This window comes from Pogona vitticeps, chromosome 1, assembly GCF_051106095.1.
Source record: "Pogona vitticeps strain Pit_001003342236 chromosome 1, PviZW2.1, whole genome shotgun sequence".
NCBI classification, from domain to species: Eukaryota; Metazoa; Chordata; class Lepidosauria; order Squamata; family Agamidae; genus Pogona; species Pogona vitticeps.
This window is the reverse complement of record NC_135783.1, coordinates 223,376,052-223,396,971: the sequence shown is the minus strand read 5'-3', so window position 1 is coordinate 223,396,971 and position 20,920 is coordinate 223,376,052. Positions and strand designations below refer to the sequence as shown.

Genomic DNA, 20,920 nt, shown 5'->3' with positions numbered 1-20,920 from the left:
TTCTGAGGAAGATCTAAGAGAATGCATTCCTCTATCTTCTCTTGGTATGATGAAACAGTGGCATTAGAAGTAAGGTATTTGCTAATACTTTATGGCTCTCTTGATGAGAAGAGATGAAATCCTTATGGAGAAGGTCCTAGAACACTAGGACCTGCTGGAAAAAGAGAGATCAAGAGAGAAGCTAGAGGGCTTGAAAAATGCACTCATCCACTCGTCTGTGATGAGTGAAAAATGCTGCTCAATGAGTCACAGCTCCGTCCCTCTCTGCCTCCTTCACCTCTGCCCCCTCTCTCTAATCCTGCAGTCCTCCCCTCCCCCCTCCAATTGCAAAAGGAAAAATGCCCTCTTATCGTGAGAAGCGGGTTCGAGCAGTACATAGAGATACAGCTCTGCAGGAGAATGTAGAGTAGCTCCATGCTGGAAAATATGGAGATTCCCTGCTCCTAATTCCAACCGAACGAGGACATGTTCTGGGGTGGGAGAGAACCGTGGCTCCTTAAGAGGCCTGGCGCGTTTGCTTTCAGTTTCATTTTTGCTGGAGACATTCAAAAGAAAGGAATTCAAACTACAAGCTTCATGACCCCAAAGAAACCCAAGTCTGAGGATATAAATCAGTGATTCCCAATCCCAATAAATTGCAAGGTTATACAGTGGTGCCTCGCTTAACGAGTGCCTCATTCAACGATGAATTCGCGTAACGATGGCCTTTGCTGGAAATTTTGCCGCCTCACCTAACGATGTTTCCTATGGGGGATTTTCGCATAATGATGTTTGGGACCTTGCTTCACTTAACGATGACAGTTTTAGGTCCCTGTTTCGCTTAACGTTTTTTTTTGACAGCCCTGTTTTCGTTATTTTAAAAATATTCTAAAATGTTTAAAAATGTTTAAAATGCTTGGAATCATTAGTGCACCTAATAAAACCTTCGTTAAAGTAATTTGGATTCGTTCTGAGTCTTTTTGAATTTTTGGTGATTTTTTCACCATTGAAATGTATTGGAACAGATTAACCGGTTTTCAATGCATTCCTATGGGAAATGGTGTTTCGCTTAACGATGTTTTCACATAATGATGTTTTTAATGGAACCAATTAACATCGTTATGCGAGGCACCACTGTAGTCTGGTCATGCTGACTGGTGAAATTTTTGACTGACTAGTGAGACATTCTAAAATTTTTCAAGCTCTGATTATCTTTATTGTCCAAGAATCTCTCATGATCAGTTTCCAGAAACGACAGCAGTGGTAAGGTACCCCAAAGACTGGCAGGAGAGGTAATATTTGTAGAATAGTGGACAGATACTCAAAAGCACAATTTTCCAAAGACAGACTATTTATGATGGATGGACTAATGAAACTTAGATTTGAACATGTATTACAATTGTCTGCTTTATAAAGAGGTATGAGAATTAAAACCAGGAGAATACAAGCAACATTTCTGAGGAGATAGTCTGTTTTAGAACTCTGAATAGTAAGAAGATGATGGAGCATTTTCAAAGGCTAATACTGTACTGTCTTTCATCATTTTTTTTCTCTGTTGAGAGCATTAGTAGTCTTTGCAAGGAAAATACGTTCCGCATAAAAGGAAAGTTCTTCATTTCCTATATTGAGTCTCTATTGACAAACTCACGAAATGTGTACAGGCATGACGTTTGAGGACCACAGCTCCAACCAGGACATTTGAAGCAAGTGTCAGACAAATGTCAAACTGTGGTAATTTGCTGGCAAGCTACACCTTCACTGCATAACACAATTAGATTTTGAGTTTTGTCAGTTGGTAAGGCATCGAAAAAGGAACTAGCTTTTCCAAGGAAGCAACTGGTAGTTTCTCATGCAGCTTCGAAACTGGCAATCTGCATTCCCAAAACTTCCAGCCCACAGCATCAAGTTTACATTTCTCCTTTTCAACTGGCATTGTGTTGGCTTGGCTTTGCCTCAACAATGTAATTGAGAAGGGTAAAAAAAAAAAAAAAAGCAAACAATGATTCACCTCTTGGACATTTTTCAGAGACTCCAAATGGCCTACTGGCAGGATCCATGAGGAGTTTTGTTCATGCAACTTTTACTGAGTGAAGAAGAAAAGGTGACAACTCACACTGGCCTCTCTTGCATACCTGGTGGTCAGCATCTGTGCCCTTCCGATTTCTAAGCCCAAGGGCTCTGCTACCTGTATACTTAGGTCAGTAAAAGAATGAGAATCCTTTAGGATATCAAAGGGACCCAAAGGAAACAAAGAAACAGCCACTAGATGCAAGTCTGGAGAAGAAGAAACAGCCTTCAAGAAAAGATGGGAGTTTCAAATGTACCACCATTATCTTTTCGATAATGTGCAATGGCAGATGGGTGAATTTCTGGGCCTCACGACTGATAACTGTGACCAAGGATTTCCTGAAAGTAGCCCAGTCTTGATGATAAAACAAGGAAACACTTTCAACAGTCAGAGCAAACGGATCATTGTGATCCTCAGGTTAATACAGTGGGGTCTTGGCTTAAGAACGGCTTGAGTTAAGAACATTTTGACTTAAGAACCGCTCTCATAGGAAAATATTGACTTGACTTAAGTACTTAGATTTGAGTTAAGAACTGAAAAAAACCCACGTGGGAGGCAGGGAAAGTGCAAAAAGTGAACTTTCAGTTAACTGTTGGCCAGTGAAAAGGGTGCCTGTCTGCTTCCTCACTCCTCCCAGTGTTTAGAGAGTGGATTGGGAGACAGTCTTCGGACTGCCTGGTACTGTACTGCCTGGACTGTATTTTCCCTGCCTTCCCTGAACCTTTCTTGACCTAAGAAAAAAAGAAACAAAATATCCCCCTCTAGTGGTCGAAGGCGGAATAGCAGCTTCCCATTAGTTTCTATGGATGGAAAAGAGCAGATACGGATTAAATGGTTTTCAATGCATTCCTATGGGAAATGCAGATTTGACTTGAGAACTTTTTGACTTGAGAACCGCCTTCCAATACGGATTAAGTTCTCAAGTCAAGACCCCACTGTAGTAGATAAACTCTCCAAAACCAATGACAGTCTGGTTCATAATAATAAGGATGGGGGCAAGTGCCAGTGGTAAGATGGACTAAATAAAACTCTGGAGATCGTGAGAGAATGAAGAGTAAAACAAATGTGCAGATTCCACATTCATTCCAAGCAAATGCTTTAGGGGAATAGTGTTGACAACAGGAGAAACGTGGAGCATAGTGATCTTGAGGATCATATTAGACATGCTCTCAATTCCCAGTGACTGTCTGGTTCGTAATAACATGGATGAAATGGAGACCAGTGATGAAACAGAGACTGGAATGAAATACGCAGAGCTCTCCAATTGGAGCACACAGAACACAGAGATTCCAGACAGCCCTAGCACATTCAATCTGAGCAAACTGAACTGATTAACAGTCCCAGCAAGAGAAGGCAAGCATGCACAATGTTGATGAATTTGTTTATGGTGCTATTCAACAGGTTTGAGAATAATCTTGACTCTCTATGTTGGCAAATCATCTTGTCCAGATTTACCATAGATCCCCTACAGGCTACCAACAGTTGACATATGTTTTAGGAGGAAGGCAAAGCACACAAGTTAGGCAAGTGTGCAGAAACCCAACGAGAAAAGCTGTTAGCATATGAATCCATCTTCACCTTCTTCTTCAGCTTATTCTTGCTATGTTGTCTAGATTCAGGATTGGGGAGTTTTTTATCCGAGAAGAATGGAACTGAGGGAATCTGAATAGTTGGAAGAGATCTTGGAGCCAAGACAGTCTGTGGAGTCAGACTCAAATGATTGCGGCAATTGTATTCGTAGTCTGTGTCTGTGTAGTTGAAAGAGATAGCAAATCATAAGGTTGCTGCTGAGAGATGAAGAAGCAGGAATGCACATCCTAAGCCTGAGAAACTGAAGCAGTCCCTGAGGCTGAGGCAGTTTTGCAGATTATTAATGGAATATGCAACAGGGTATATTTTGCATAAATATCCACAGCCTGGAATGTTTTCTTCCTAATATGCGCACTAAGGTGATTATGCTTTGCCTGGCAAACAGAGCAGGCTTCAACTTTATGCTCTTTACTTAAATGAAAAAGGTAAAGGGAATGTCTGTCTGAGGCCGGAGGTGTGCTCCCACAAGCATTACTCTTATTACACTTATTGAAGAGGGCTTCGAGGACCATAACCAAAGGAAGTAACACAAATTTTAAACCAATAATGAAGCAGGTAAACTTGTCAGAGAGAAAAAAAGCAGAATGCTACTGCAGAGAAGATTTCCTGTCAGGCTACTATTGCAACGATCGAAGAATAACTGAGCAGAATTGGTGCCAGGCTATCTGGACATTTGTAGTAGATGGTAGGGCACTTGCCAAAACAAAGAACAGGAGATGACGCGCAGACGTGGACTTCCAAAAATGACCTTCCCAAATGAGCAAAAAGTCTTCCCGGGCACAAAAAAGGTTTTAAGGACCATCAAACTATTTTTTATTTTTAATGTACAATATTCTCACAACCCATTTAGTAGAGCCTGAGGGACGTGCTGGCGCTGCGGGTTAAACCGCAGAAGCCTCTGTGCTGTAAGGTCTGTAGATCTTCAGCTGTAAGATCAAATCCATGTGATGAAGTGAGCGCCTGTCACTTGTCCCAGCTCCCGCCAACCTAGCGGTTCGAAAGCATGTAAAAATGCAAGTAGATAAATAGGGACCACCTCAGTGGGAAGGTAACAGCGTTCCGTGTCTAAGTCGCACTGGCCATGTGACCATGGAAGATTGTCTTCAGACAAAAACGCTGGCTCTATGGCTTGGAAACGGGGATGAGCACCGCCCCCTAGAGTCGAACACGACTGGACAAAAATTGTCAAGGGGAACCTTTACCTTTACCTTCAATCTACAAGGTTAAAGATTTGCAGAGTCTGCAAGATCACAAACATCAGCAGGCAGAAGCTCCACATAAACGTATAAAAGACAAAGCATTTATGGGTCGCTTAAATCTTAACATGTCATGACATTTCTTAGATGACTTCTTTTTCCAGAGATGCACTGTATGGAGGGAGGAAGAACAACTGCTGAATCAAGTCCAGTTCCTCAAGCATACTGCATGTTAGGTAAAAGCCAAGTACAGTCTAATAATTAGACTCTAATCCTTTCCATATTTAGAGAAATGCACATAAGTCTCACTGAATTCAACTGAAGCAGCTCTAAGATGTAAAGATAGCACCTTGCTACCAGCAGCAAGATAAACTGGCAAGTCGGAGGAGAGGATGTGGACACAAATATTGGGTGCAACGTTCCCTCTAAGTTTCTCTCCTACTGAGCGAGAGCCTCTCTCTGCCTGTGCAGTGGTGGGTGGGTCTTCTTTTGAAAGGGGAAGTAAATAAGCTGACAAAGTTATACACCCACAAATAGGGGCCCCCAGGAAAGTTCCCCCAGACACCTAGAGACACCAAAACCACAGAGAAGCTTCCCCTGATTCTCCTCCACAATCCCTCCAGGTTTGGTGAAGATTGGGTTTTACCAAGCCAGCTGCTAAAGGGCACTTTCCCAGAGGACCCACTTTGTGGGTGTATAACTTGGTTGCCTGAAACCCAATCTCCACCAAACTTGGAGGGTTTGTAGAGAGGAGTTAGGGGGAGCTTCTCTGTCATTTTGGTTGGTATAGGCTGTTTACTGCTTTTTGGCTGAAACAACGGTAGCCTTAATGCTGGGAAGGGGACCAAACATGGGGAGGCAGGGTCAGTCAAATTTAGAGTTTTGAGAGGAGGCTATGGAAAACCTGATTGGACGAAGTGTAGAGGGGCAAGTTTCCTAACTTACTATCACTGTTCAGATTATTGGCATATTTGGGTGTGGCCAAGGAAGCTTCTCTGTGATTTTGGTTTCTCTATTTCCCTGGGGAAACTTTCCCGGGGGGTCCTATTTGTGAGTGTATAACTTAGACATCCAAAACCCAATCTACACCAAAACTCGGAAGGATTTTAGAGAAGAGCCAGAGAAAGCTTCCATGCAATTTTAGTGTCTCTAGGTGCCTGGGGGCCAGTTTATAGCGTAACATGTCGACAAATCAAAAAATCACTAAAATTTTGTTGATTCATATTTGTCAAGGGCATTGATTCATACAAATACAAATTGACAAATTAGTGATTTTCGAACAAATTTGGTGGTTAGTGTTTTAATTTGTGCCCATCTCTACTTATAAACCTATGTGCACATTAACAGAGGTCAGTCTGGCCAAGTGATTTTGAGCTTAGGCCCAATCTGCTGAGGTGGTAATATGTGCTGAAATCTGATTCATTCCAATGTGAATGACACCATATAGTAAATACGTGTAAATAAAAACACATATGAGCAACAGAAGGGGGGTTTCCTATTGTATTGTAAAAGGTGGCAAGATAATGATTAAATCCTCCCTGCCTGCCTCCTAATAGTACCAGCAGAAGTGCCTCTATAGGCACATGATGCTATTTGAATTTTTTTTTTTTAAAAAAAAAATATGTATGTTAAATGCATAAATGGAAAGAAGGAAAATGTGTGTGATGGGAGAAGCTGTTGGATTATAGGAATGGAAGATATAAATGCTGGAGATATAGGAAACATAAGATGACAACATGTTGAACAAAGATGGGTTTGATAAAGCTAAAAAATAGTTTGAAAATAAGGACAATAGGGTAACATTGCTTCAAATATTAAGACAGTAACAGTTAATTTACTGAAAATGCAATTAAGATATTTCTGGCAAGCTCATGTGGAAATCAGCAGCTGTTTGGATCAGAACCACTAGTCTGTTTGGATCAGAATCATGGAGTTTTATTATTTCAAATTAGGCCAGCTTTCCTTTACAATTCATTCCTTGGAAAGACATTCTCTGGCAAAGACTTCCGACATAAACCTAATTACCTTGCCTGTGGTAATTTTGCCACTTGGAATAGTAATAATACACCACCAAAGCGATACGTCTTTCTTTTGCACAGTGGCCATCAGTAAGTCTCACTGTATCATGTCCCCCAGCAAGGGAATCCAGTTAAGAGTCCATGTGGTGGTGAAATTAATTTGAGACGTATCACCTACTTTGCAAGCAACAGTTTCTGGCCAAAAGCTTTACTCAGTTCATCTTTTACGGCCCGTTCGCACTGTGAAGTTTGGGGTGATCACACCCATGCTTAAAAGCACGGGTGTGATCTTCAGTACAGATTAGTTTAACTCCCTTTCTGTCCTTATCTTCACTGCAGATTATTTTAACTCCCTTTTAAGTGGTCTCTCCACCCACACTGGAGCTTTGAGTCTTGTGGGATAGGTTGTGCTGTCAGAGAGGTTCACTGCCTCTCTCTGCTGTTCTTCTCTACTTTCTAGCTCATCAACTAGTGTGGGAAGTTGATTACAGTGCATGCGCCTCTCATTCAGCTCACTATACTGCCTCTCAGTTGGACCCTTCTGCTCAACAGCTGATCAGCAGAGGAAGGAACCAGATGCAGCACCAGAGTTGGAGGGGCTTGCAACCTGTTATTGTCAGCTCCTAAGCTGATTGCTGCTGCTGTTGCTGCCGCCACCACTGCTAATGTGATCTCTGGAGCTGCAGTAGCAGAAGCGACACCAACCTTCAGGGCACTTTGCAGCCATCATGCTGCAAACAATCTGGTCTTGGCCAGCGTCCTGGACTGCTCTTCCCTGCTTGCTTCCTGAACCTGCTGGGCTCCAAATCATGCCAAAAAGAATGCATGCCATAGATGCAGGACAACTTTTAAAGGGATGATTCTAAATACAAACACAAGTGGACACAGTCAGTTTTTTTCTGATTCAAAATGTATAATCATTGATCCATATATCATAACCTTATGCCAGTGTGGACAGGCCCTTAGTCAAATTTATGCACAGGGGACTTTCATCTGTTACACTGATTGACCTCATTTGCAGAGTTGTTTCCACAAGCAAACATAGTTCCCAAAACTTAATAAGAAGCACAGTTAATTTGCTACTTGTATGTAGAGTTTAGGTGTTTCATTCTGATATGGTTGTCTTTCGCTTATAAAAGGTCAAAGAACATAAAGCACTTGTTCAAAACTCAGGATGACTTTCTGTTCTGAAGCTATGATCACTCCTTGGGTGACTGAGTCTATTAGTGCAATTACTAACTTCTAACTTCATCTTCTTTGACAACCTTGTGCCTTGAAACTGGCAGATGTGATAAGTAATCTGCAGCAGTGTTCCAATGCCAGATGGAGTTATTCCATCTGGCAATTAAAGTTCATCAAATCTGGTGATCCACATGGTTATTCTCAGAAATGCTCAGCAAGAATCCACATAGCAAATAAAATAAATAGGAGTTTATGGCTTGACCATAAAGTGAACTGCAACACTTTTGAATGTTATGAATCAGCCATTAATACAAGCATTATTTCACATTATTTCACTCTCTTTTAGAGATGTAAAGAATCAAGTGAAGGCACTGTTAAAGTACATGTTAATTGTGTAGTATCATTTACTACACAATTAAGATGTACTTTAACAGTGCCTTCACTTGATTCTTTACATCTCTAAAAAAGAGTTTTTTCACAAGTGTGAAATAATGCATTGTATTAATTGCTGATTCATAACACTGCAGATGTTAACAGCAGCCATGAAATTAAAAGACGCCTGCTTTTTGGGAGGAAAGTGATGACAAACCTAGACAGCATCTTAAAAAGCAGAGACATCATCTTGCCGACAAAGATCTGCATAGTCAAAACAATGGTTTTTCCAGTAGCGATGTAAGGAAGTGAGAGCTGGACCATAAAGAAGGCTGACTGCCAAAGAATTGATGCTTTTGAATTGTGGTGCTGGAGGAGACTCTTGAGAGTCCTCTGGACTGCAAGGAGAACAAACCTATCCATTTTGAAAGAAATCAACCCTGAGTGCTCACTGGAAGGACAGATCCTGAAGCTGAGGCTACAATACTTTGGCCATCTCATTAGAAGAGAACTCTCCCTGAAAAGACCTTGATGTTGGGAAAGTGTGAAGGCAAGAGGAGAAGGGGACGACAGAGGACGAGATGGTTGGACAGTGTCATTGAAGCAACCAACATTAATTTGACCAAACTGCGGGAGGCAGTAGAAGACAGGAGGGGCTGGTGTGCTCTAATCCATGGGGTCACAGAGAGTCGGACCCAACTTAACAACTAAATAACAACATCTAATTTACTGATTTACACACCTGTGCAGTTAAATTTACCATGCTTTAGTTTCTCTCCCTAAAATTCTGTTTTAGTGTTTGCTACTTACCAAATCTATTGCAGAATCCAACAACTGCACACCTTCAGGGAGGAAAGACATAACATAGCGTTTCTAGTCATCCTTAAGCATACTGTATCAGGTAATTAATTTTCATTTACTTTGCTCTGGTTTGTTATATAGTCCAATTAACTTGCTAAGCCAGTCACATCTGAATAAATCAACCATACAGTTACATATTTTTTCTCTAATAAACAGTAGCAATTACAAGTACTAGGTTCTAAGGCCGCCAGGTGCATTAAAGCAAAGGATGTAATTTGTTTCTTCTGATTTTCAAGAGACAATTCGTTCATGTGTAATAATTTTTATTCACCAAATAAGCTAATTTTTATTGAAATATAATGGAGTACGACTTTAAGAAGTCAAGTGCAAATGAGGTCGGTGAAGAAAATAAGTCATCTTATTCTCCCTTTGTTCTCTAAACCTTTATTATATAAATTCTACAATATATGCATATGCATACTGCTGAGTAATCTTCAGAAATTATTTTAAAAAATAGGTAAAATAGCCAAAACAATTTTTAAAACAACTTTTTTTTTTCACTTGAAAGCAAATCTAGAGAGAAAGAAAACATTAAAACTTGGAATTCAACTGTGTTCTGAAGAAGTTAGTTTTTCCTTGCTGAGCACGGTGACTTTTTGAGTTCATGGTTGCTAGGCTTGGAATATCACAGCAACACATAGTAATGGCTCTCTGTTTGAAGGAGACAGCAGTCTCTATCAGCTGTGACTCCTCTGCCTGAATAAGCACCAGAATGTCAGGACTGGAAAAGGGCTTCCATCTGTCAAAACGTGGGTTTTCCAACTAGCAAGAAATCACACAGTGAGTGGGAAAATCAATCTAATTCTCTAGAAAATCTACGGAGAAACAAACTAGATTCAGTATTTCTCGTTCCTTTGAAAGAATTCAATGTATTGTATAATACTACATAAATCATCATGATAGTAGTAATTATGTGCATATGGCAACCTTCATGGTGGTTTCTAGGAAATAAAGTACTAGAGATAGTATACAGATTTACACACACACACATACACACAGCCCAAAGAATGTTGTATGCCTCTTCTACAGATACTCTTCTAAAGCTGTTAACATGTTCAATGTGGTGGCCAGCTGGGATCCTGAAAGGAAATAAGGATTCCTTTTACTGTGGCATGAAAAAGTAGCAAGCCACAATATAAACACTGAACTTTAGAAAACAGTTGGGTGGCAACAGAGGTAGAGGTTTTGTTCCATGCTTCTTGTTTTTTACATGATATGCTACTTTGCCCTGAACTCCATTTGTTATTCCACCACTACCCATCAGTCTTCTATACCCACAGAACATGAGCAAGGTTAGTCAACACTGAGCTGCTGGGAGGACTGATTCCCAAAGGGTGTTTTTTTTTCCCTTCTGAAGATTTTTGTTCATGCTTCTACACACCTTGGGTTTCTTTCCTGGAACCAGCTCATGCCTCATTCTTGTGTTGATTAGGCTACATTAGAAACAAAGGTATTTGCTGAATTCTTTGTTAAGCTATGACCTGATGATATAAGAGGAAACCTATTCTGCAGAGTTTGAATTTTGGTTGAAGTCCTCTAGCTGTGCAGCAGAAGCACAAGGATTCGCAGAGCAAAATAACTTTAAATCCCCCCATTTTAGCCTGCCTCTTTTCTCACTAACTGGCACTTAGGGTCTTAATACTGTGGTACCTCAACTTAAGAACTTAATCCATATTGGAACTGCGTTCTTAAGTCAAAATGTACTTAAGTCGAAGCACCATTTCCCACAGGAATGCATTGAAAACCATTTAATCCATATCTGCTGTTTTTCGTTCTTAAGTCAAGGCATTGTTCTTAAGTTGAAGCATTAGTTCCCATAGGAACTAATGCAAAGCCGGCTAATCCGTATCTACCACTAGGGGGTGAATTTTTTTGTTTGTTTGTTTTCTTCTTCTTTAGACCTAAGATGAACTTAGGTCAAAAAAGGGCAGGAAAGTGTTGTTTGGTTTTTTTGGTTCTTAAGTCGAGGCTCCGTTCTCAAGTCGAAGCAACTTTTTGCAAACGGAGCTGTTCTTAACTCGTATCATTCTTATGTAGGGACGTTCTCAAGTCAAGGTACCACTGTAATTCACTCAGAGACATTTGTAAGAGAAATAATAATCATGCTTCTTTTTACTTACAGTTTAACTGATCAAAGAGCAAGCTGACAAACATGGCTGCTTTAGCAACAGACCTCAGCAGATTCCCAACTGTCAACAGACAGCAGAGAGGAAAAAGAGGCAAGGCTCTCATTGAATTCAGGAGGAAATAACTGATTAGTGCTGAACAGACTGACAGTCACCACAGCCCAGAAAGGTCCATCCCAGCCAAACCTTTTGAAGGCAGCATGTGAGACCACAAAAACCTCAACAACCTACACACCCACTTCTCATGCTACATCAGCTGGAGCCTAGGAGGTCAATAGGTCAGAATGTGGGCTGGGCTGGGGAAGGTCAATAAAAGGAAGGACTGGGAGAAAGGCAGGAAGGCAGAAGAAGAAAATCAGTCTGAGAGAAGAGAATTAGAACAGAGGAAGGCCAGGAGGAGTCAGGTCAGTGGGCTGATGAATAAGAGAAGGCATGAATGTAAGACTACAAAAGCAGGAGAAACTGAGATGAAAGAGAGGGCAGAATGAAATACCAAGCAGAAAGGCAAGAAGGAACAGAGGGCAGTCCAGGAGGCAACCGGACTCTATAAGAAGAAAAAGAATCTCCAGAGATGGACAGCCTTTCCTGGCCAATTCCCCCAGCCATCCACACTCAGCCTGATGCCACAAACTGGACTGCTACTACTGGCACAACCAGTTGCAAGTGCCTGAGACGCCACTTAGCTGCCTGTTCCTAGCCACTTGGAGTGATGCTGAACAGGATTCCTTTTCCTAAACTACAAGGATAATCCTGCAGTGACTTATCCAACCTCTGGCTCAGCTGCTCAAGCAGCTTATAGGGCTCCTGGTCCTGCTCTGGCTGCTACTTCACCATCTGTTGGCCGGGATCCTGCCTGAAGCCAGTAACCAAGTCATGTGTTACTCACTCACAGAAACTGACTAGGTCCATAGACCTGCTCCTGAACAAATTCACTGCCTCTACAGCCAAAGCTGCAGGATTTTGACTCAGCACCAGGGTCTCTGATGGCACTTGTAGAGCGGTGGGTTGGGGCGGGGGGGAGACTATCAGCATCAGGATACTTTGTGTGAGACACACCAATTATGTGAAACTATATCTGGTATCTAGCAGTCTTTAGGGTATTTTCTTTAGGGACACCCTAAAGACAGCTAAAGACTAAATGCATGGGCATAAAGACCTCAAGAAGCCCCTTTTCCTTTGGGCCACACTATCCTAACTTAACATGACATCTCTACAAGGAATTCTGAAGCCCCATGACATTTCACACCTCTAAGACAAGGAGTGATTTTTTTTCTCATCAAGCTCTCTGTAAGCTGGGCAGTGTTTACACAAAGCAAGTGTCCTTCCCCTTTGAGAAGGAAAGCACACACAGAGCAGCTGACTGATTGTTGAAACAAGATGAAAGCCACCCCTTGAAGCTTCTAATCCTTGAGAATCCCTGTAGCAAAGCAGCTACCATGGTCATTTCATACATGCTGCATGATTTAAATTAACGTATTGCATAAAGTGTTATTTTACACAATTTTGCTTCACATGCATAAAAAAATAGTTCTCATTCTTGCCATCCTATGGGATGGGGAAAACAGTTTTGCTGTCCTTCAACCTCATCTACAAGAAATCAGACAAGCAAAGAGTTACTTTCTAGGCTACGTATGCGATGGTGCTTAAAAACCGATGAATTGATTTTCAGTATATGAGCTCATCCACTGATTCTATAAGAAGAAGCTATAGACATCAAAAGTATCTGGTTCATATAGTTACTACCAGCAAATACTCACTTTACCTGCACAGACTTATGGGTTGATTAAAAAAAAAAAGTCAGGCTTTTCACCGATTAAAGCAAGAGCTGGATTCCATTCATCCTCATTATCCACAAACCTAGTCAAATAGTGCAATCTGAGCCTCTTGTATAGTATATAGTAAGTATCATAGTAAGGAAAAAGACTAGCGGAAGATGTTAGCTTTTGAAGCATCAAATAGGAAAGAAGATACGGTCTCAACAGCTTTCTTAAAACACTCAAGGAAGCCTTAGTTGGAAGGCCCTAATCAAACCCACCATAAGTATCTATTACCTTTCTGTGTGCTTATATTGACTTATTAATGTTGTTTCTCCAAATCCAACTACTATAAGACACACTGGAAATGCCTACAATTACATTGGTTCACTGGTCTCATTAGTTTGTTATGTTTTCAGGGAATGTCTTGGCGTTTTGTTTTTTTCATTTGCCAACCTCCAACGAACATTTTCCCCTTGCTGCATTTTATTTACACTTCTCATACAAAAAGCTAAGACCTGAGGTTGTCTGGTTTTAACTACAGGCATAAACTAAAGAACAATTCAGAGGCAAATATGAGTGTAATCACCAAGTCCAATGACTTGCAGAAAGAGAAAAATGCACATTGCAAAAAACATTACTGACAATGTTACTCCTCTGCTTTTCAGTTCTTTCTGAATTTGGTCAGCGTTAGAGGTTTCTCTGCTACCTAACCTTCAGCAGAACTACATGAGGCCTTACAGTTAATCCAAAAATCTGATGCATATTGAGAATTAAGGACTCTCATATGCTGCACATTAATGCTAGCGTACCTGAATAACTGTCTTCCTTATTAACGTATTCTAAAGATCCTTCATGGACAAAAATGAACCTCTGTTCAAAAGCCAAAAATGTAATACAGAGATACTGTGTGTATTTATTTTTCAAGCTGTTCTGGGATACCTTCTAGTGATACAGATTCTGATACCTCAATGAAGAATATATTTTTTTTATTTATGAGAATTGTGGGTTTTGTTTTGTTTTTTGCTTTTATTATTTTTCTATTAGCACCCAAGTAGAGATCCAAGATACCATCAGTAGTCACTATGTTATTAAATTTTTTATTATTATGGTCATTTATGTCAGTCAGTATTTAAATCTCTCATTTGGTATATCTCCAGTTGGAGTCTATGATACTACCCTGTTTCCCTAAAAAATAAGCCATAGTATGATTTTTCACAATGCTCGTAATATAAGCCCTACCCCCAAAATAAGTCCCAGTTAAGTGAAACCCTGCCCTACACCATTGTGCAGCAACCAGAAGAAGATGACATGACTGTATTTGAATAAATGTAGATTGTTGTACATGAAAAAAAATCCCCTGAAAATAAGTCCTAATGTGTTTTTTGGAGCAAAAATTAATATAAGACCCTGTCTTATTTTGGGGGGAAATCATGTTCAATCTACTTAATTCTATAAAGAAATGAAATATTGTTTTGTTTCTATTTGTGGACACTTTAGATTTGTGGGATCAACATGGTCAGTTTCATGGTCAAAGCTCTGTAAAAAGGAATTATAATTTGCACTGGTTACCACATGCTTTAAAAATGCATGACCCACTAAAATAAAAGTCTCATTCACAGTTACCAGGTTTATTAACTCCAATTAAAAATCTAGTACCTTTGCTGTTCTGCAGATGACACCTCAATCCATCAAACCCTTACTAATGTAGCAGTATTGCGATACGCAGGCAATTTAGCAAATGCTCTTTATCATACCACAATGAAATTGTTTTAAAATCACACTATATCCTTACTGGTATGTGTTTTTTTTTTAAAAGACAGAATATGCTAATTCTAAGCAAGTATTTTCTCAAAAAATGGTTTAATAATGTAACAAGCAAAATAAAGAGTATAACAAAAATGCTTAAGAAAAATTCTGAATTCTATAATATGTAGATTTTAAATTGGTTTTATTGGTTTAAATAGTGGGCACAGACATAATGGACTAAAGCTCAAGCATAGTTAAGTGGAATTTCTAAAATTAAGAGCAACGTAGATTCATAGGGTTGTCTTCTTTCTCCCAACTGATGAATAAATTACGCAAATGAGCACCTATAACGTATGCTCCTGTGGCAATACATCCCTCAAAGAAAAATCTAACAGCTGTTTTATATGATTCTTTTCTTCTGTACACAGACAGACTCTTTTCAACTGAAGAGCAGGTTTTAAAAAAGCATTGACGCAAACAAATAATATTGGAAATTAGGAGTGTAATTAGGAGAAAGATAGGCCAAAAATGGTATTATCTTACTTTCAAGGGCTGATAGAACTGAATATAGACAAAACGTAGCCCCCCACATGTTGCTGAACTACAACTCCCAGAATTCCTTTGTATTGCCTATGTTGCGCCAATGGAAGCTGCAGTTCAACAGTACCTGAAGGACTACGATTTGCCCACACCTGGTTATCCTATAAAACTATTTCAGCCAATTCATGACAAACAAACAAAAAGTATATCTTCAGGCACAGCATTGCCTGAAGTTCTTTGTTCCAAAATCTATGGTAAATATACTGCTTTTAAAAAAGGAGTTAGACTACTTGATGAAGCCGGTGATTCTACTGTCAAAAGCAGTAAATTTTAAAATAACTGGGTATTAAAGACAAACCAAATAGATAACTGTTTCAATTATGCTTATGAAAGTGATAGAATACTAGTCATATATCCATTGACATTTCTGAATGGTGCCCAAAGAATTACTCCAGGTGCATACAAGGACTTAGGCTCGCTCAGTAGGCCTTTCTTTGTATTAGAAACGGAAGGACTTCATCATTTCAAAGGTGGCTTACTGTGTACCATGCAGACCCACCAATCTGAAACCCCTTTGGACACACAGACAGTACCAATCAATTATCTGAATTGCAGTTCATATTTTTGTGTTTCATGCTTGCCAGTAGATTCTAATTCGAATGTAAAATAATATAAAAAACAAAGTCACAGCAGCTGCAACATCATGCATCTTTATTTAAAATTATTCTTATTTTGTAATTCATTATTTTAACATGTTGTGAAACATGCATTTTGGCTAAAATAAGGGAAATCAAAACACGTAACAAAAATAGGATCTGTCTGCAAAGGTATATAACATATGCTTGATACAGTGTTAACAACGGTGCCCTTTTGAATGACTCATAAAATCATTTACATGATACTTTCCTATTCACAGTATCCATAAATCTATTGTTCCTCTACTGTAATTATTAATGTGATATTGAATAAATTTGCTGAACAACCATTAACATTAGGTTTAAACTTTTGAGCAGTAGTAGTCACAGACCTTAATAATACGTCCAGTTTACTCTCCGCTCAATAGAGGATTATTGACCAGCCCAACATTACTGTTTTCACACATATTAACTATCAAAACAGTCACTTTCTTTGGGACTAACCTCTATCTGGTTTCTAGAAAGGTGGCATGTGTGCAATTTTACTTTTATCAAAGAAGCAGTGCATATACCTATCCGTCTGCTTGTATGCCCACAACCTGACTTACTATCAATTAAATATGCTTAGAATTGGAGCCTTTATTTGGACAAAATAATAATAAAAAAGGATAGTGCACAATCTTCAATGCAATATGGCACACAAGAGATGTAATGTATTGCCATATTAAATAACTCTCAACAATAGAAACTAGGAGATCATTTACAATGAAGCAAGTCTCAGTAAATTAGTATTGGGAGGGCAAATTTGCAAAAGCATCTGTGCAAGGAGTACAATGGGCATAGCAAATACACAAGCATAAAATACCAAAAAATGTATAGGACTTTTCAATTTATGGCATATATAAGTAATAGCCACTATCTACTATTTACACATCTGGAAGTTATTAGTCACTGAAAAGTCTAAGCACACAAGTAAACAGTAGAAACCATGGCCACACAGTGTCTATTTTATGGGTACCTAGTCACTTATTGTATTTGATTATTTTTATACTAACCATATGAAAATAATCCAACATAAGTTACTATAACCAAGGGCGCAGTTCTAAAGGTCACAAAACAGCCACAAAATGTTAAGCACAGCTTTACCAAACTGTATTAATGTACATTCACTTAAGGCACTTAAAAGGTACTATTACAAAATATAGAACTGAAGGCTGCAACCTTCTATCCCCATAACCTGCAAGAATCCCCTACTGAACTAAATGGAACATACTTCTGAGTAGCCACATATAAGATTGCACCATAATTTATTTTTATTTTGTCACTTCAGGATTACTTCCATGATAAGAATGTAAAATAAAAGTCTTTCAGGCTGCCACTGTTTTGAAATGTAAACATCTAATCATGCAGAAGATGAACTACTCCTCTTTTAATTGTTCTCTCCTGTATCAGCTAAGAACAGGTACTGCCTTCTCAGTGTGTTCCTTCTTTCTTTTCAAGGAAAACACCTTTTGACCATTCAAAGTGATCAGCACTCCCATAAAGCCACTGTAAAGAGATTTAAATTGTTCAATAAAACGTGGAACAAAATGCCAGAAGTTTTAATCAGTCCCTTTGATATCTAGTTGATTTTATTTTAAGGTGGGAGGGGTATTTCAATTTAGGTCTTTCCTGCTCAGCAACTCTGTAATCCTTTTACTGCTTTCTATTCATATCCTTAGCCCCTGTGTGGTGTTTAGCTGGAAACTCTACTCTAAGAATGTAAACAGGCTTTTATTGTTCGAAAAAAAGGAAAGCAGTGTGAAAGAAAATGTGTGTGCCTTATCGCAGGCTGCAGCCCCGCACATCATTGCTATGATAAAGTGCTGGAGCAACCAAAAGGGGGGGGGGAGAAAAAGGGGAAAAAAGCCCACAACATTACAAGACAAGCACAATCCAAAAACGGATTAGAATTTGACATAAGCTTCCTCAGAAACTAATCAATCAACTCATGCTGTAATATTAGAATCCAGCTCTTAAGGAGGCTGTCTAATCCCTTCAAGGTTTATTACACATTCCCTTACTGACTGTAGTGACACACACACAGGAACACAGATTTTTCCCCCAATGGGACTGCAGGCAAGGGAAGAAAACAAAACTTTGCATCCAGTTGTTAGTGAGCGGTGACTATTTTCCCAAGAAGAATTAAGTATAATTACAATCTTATTTGTATTGCTTTACTTGGCAAAATTTGATCCTTCACAGATTTTACTCCCTTCCTTATACTGTTTCCCCATATTTAACGACTTAAGAAGACAGGTATTATAACTACATCCTGCTTATTATGTCAGTTAGTAGTATTTTCTCACTTGACATACAATGTTATCATCAACAGTGTAGCTTTTTTCATTTCCTATAGACAGCAATCCCCAGCTTAGTTCCATCAAACTCTCCAGGACTTACTGCTCAGTAAACATATTTAGAATGGGACTTTAAAAATGCTACATAAACCGCCTAAAACTTGCTTGTAGTTGATAACGCAACCATATATAATTCTACTTTTACATCATCTGTTAAGAGGTACACATGAGTTATCAATTTGCAAAACGCAAAACAAATTAAGGCGCCAATGCTATACATCTACATAGTAATATGTTCCATTATTCAGAGTCTGATATAAATCCAAGTAAATATGTTCCAGATTTGGTTATGTGCTTGACATATGATTGTACAAGTAAGGTTACTGTTTGAGTGAAATGCTGTAAAAGGCACAGGTAAACCTCACACCAAAAAAAAAAAAAAAATCACTTTTGAAATTGCTTAATTCTAGGCCAAAAGTCAACTGTTCCATTAAAGTGTACATTCTAAAAAATGTGCAGTCCTTAACCATAAGAATTTATACTATGGAGGAAAAGTTGAATGACAATGTGTTAAAGAAATTAAAATACACAGATTAGGCTATTTAACAGGCTTCCTTATATTCACACTACATACCATTTTTGGCAATTAAATCAAGCCAGATCACTTTTCTGCTGAAGATACAGAGGATTCAACTCTCTAACTCACAAATAAATGACAAGTGGCAAAAGGGACAGTGCCCAGGAAAGCTTACACTATTGTGAATTTGTCTTACAGTGTCACATGAAACCAACACAGTCCATCCCTTTAGAAATAAACTGGTGTGCTGAAGAGATACACCGTTCCTTCTAAATATGAAGATTCTGGTAATTTTGATTCTCAGCCGTGGAGCTAACTTGTAGGCAGGCCGTATTTTGAGATAAGCCAGGGATAATTATAGAAGGTTACTACAGGCATCCATCCTGCGCTGTCCAAGTTTCCCAAAGAGCATATGAGTTACACGGATCAGACATCCCTCAGAATGAGAAGCTGCGTCCAAATCGCTGCATGTGGAAGATCGCAGGCCTTAGCTAAACCCACCACCGCTTCTTCGGCTGACTTGGCTGTTTTAAGACAACGGGCTGTTCTAAAAGCGGCTCGTGTGCCCTCCCCGTTTATCTTTCCCTCGCCGGAGCGCCAGAAAGCCAACCCTGGCGTTTCCTAATGGAAACCACGTTAGCGTTTAAGAGACGGGACAGAAAAGGCCAGGAGATCGCGACTTCCTCCGGCTTGCTTTTAAAAAAGTTTTCCGCCGACAGGCGACCCCGAACCAAATGGTTTCCCGCGCCAGTTCCCCCCGACTTACAGGCGCCTGCCTCCTCTGCAAGCCGGGGGGGGGTGCCTAACGCCACACCACCGCGCCACGAAGGGAGAGGATGAAGAGCCACACGGCAAAGGGAGGGCGGGAAAACTAGGGTGACGGGGGGAGAGAGGAAAAATTCCCCCTCCCCACAGAAGCAGCCATACATGCACAAGTCAGACTAAACTCGGCCGGGATCATTGCAAACTTGCAAGGTCTTTCTATGCCGCTGTAAAGCAAAACCCCTCACAGGAGGAAGGGGGGAAATGTCTCCTGAGGTAAAACGAGGCTGGAGAGGGATCCCGAGAAAACCTGTCGAAGGAAAGGGGGTTTAAAAAAAGGGGGGGAGAGGGGGGGTTACGGCAAGCAAAGGGGACTTACGAGCGGGAGGAAGCTCTGCACCACCACCATTAGAGGCAGGGGCTGCTGCAGGTGCACCATCCTGGCTCGGGGCGTCTTAAGAGATGGTCTCCCTTCCTTGGATCTTGTTCATCTCCACGTCTGGGGGAAGGACGGAGTAGAGGGACATCCCACGGCGCGGCGGCTCTGGCGGCGGCGGCGGCGGCTTCTGCGCCTCGGTCGCCGTAAGCTTCCAGAAACTCGCCCCACGCGCGCGGGAAAAAAAGAGAGAGGCACACCCCACCGAGAAGCGCGCCCCCGGGCAAGCCAGACAGAGCACACACGCGCACACACACCCAAGCAAATCTTTTTCCCTCTATGGCTCGCTCAGCCGCCACAGTCGCAAGCTGGGTGGGTGAGTAGGTGTGGGATCCCGGGCCGGCGGTGCACGCTGGTGTTCGAGGCGGGAAAGCCGGGGCGTGCCAGGTGCTGACGGAGAGAGAAAGAGAGCGAGGAGCCCGGCACGCGAGGAGAGCCCTGGGAGGAAAGCGAGGAGGGAGGAGGCGGTCGCCCAGCCCTACGGAGAGGCAGGCAACCCGACGTCAGGCAACCCGGTGCTGTCCCCGTGGCTTCGTGAAAGAGGGAGGGGAGCGCCCTTCACGCTTGGCGGGGGGGAAAAAAGCGCTCCCAGAGGTGCTCTTCTAAGGGGGCAGAGGAGGGCGTGTTGAGAGGCCGGCGCTTTGGAGCCGGCATGTGGTGCGCGAGCACGGACGTGGCTTTGGTTATGAAGATCCCTCGACCTTTGGATGAACCCTCTCTTTTTTTTTGCCCCCAG

The 20,920-nt window shown here is 40.8% G+C and overlaps 1 protein-coding gene across 1 annotated transcript in view; it reads right to left on the bottom strand.

The window, feature by feature from the left end:
• The window catches only part of NXPH2 (neurexophilin 2), a 52,241-nt gene extending 31,592 nt beyond the window's left edge, over positions 1 to 20,649 (bottom strand). Inside the window, exon 1 of the mRNA XM_020806888.3 lies at positions 20,128 to 20,649. Within this exon, the coding sequence (XP_020662547.1) occupies positions 20,128 to 20,187 (60 nt within the window). The 5' untranslated portion in view covers positions 20,188 to 20,649. The remainder of the gene's footprint in view (positions 1 to 20,127) is intronic.
• Between the last annotated feature and the right edge of the window lie 271 nt (positions 20,650 to 20,920).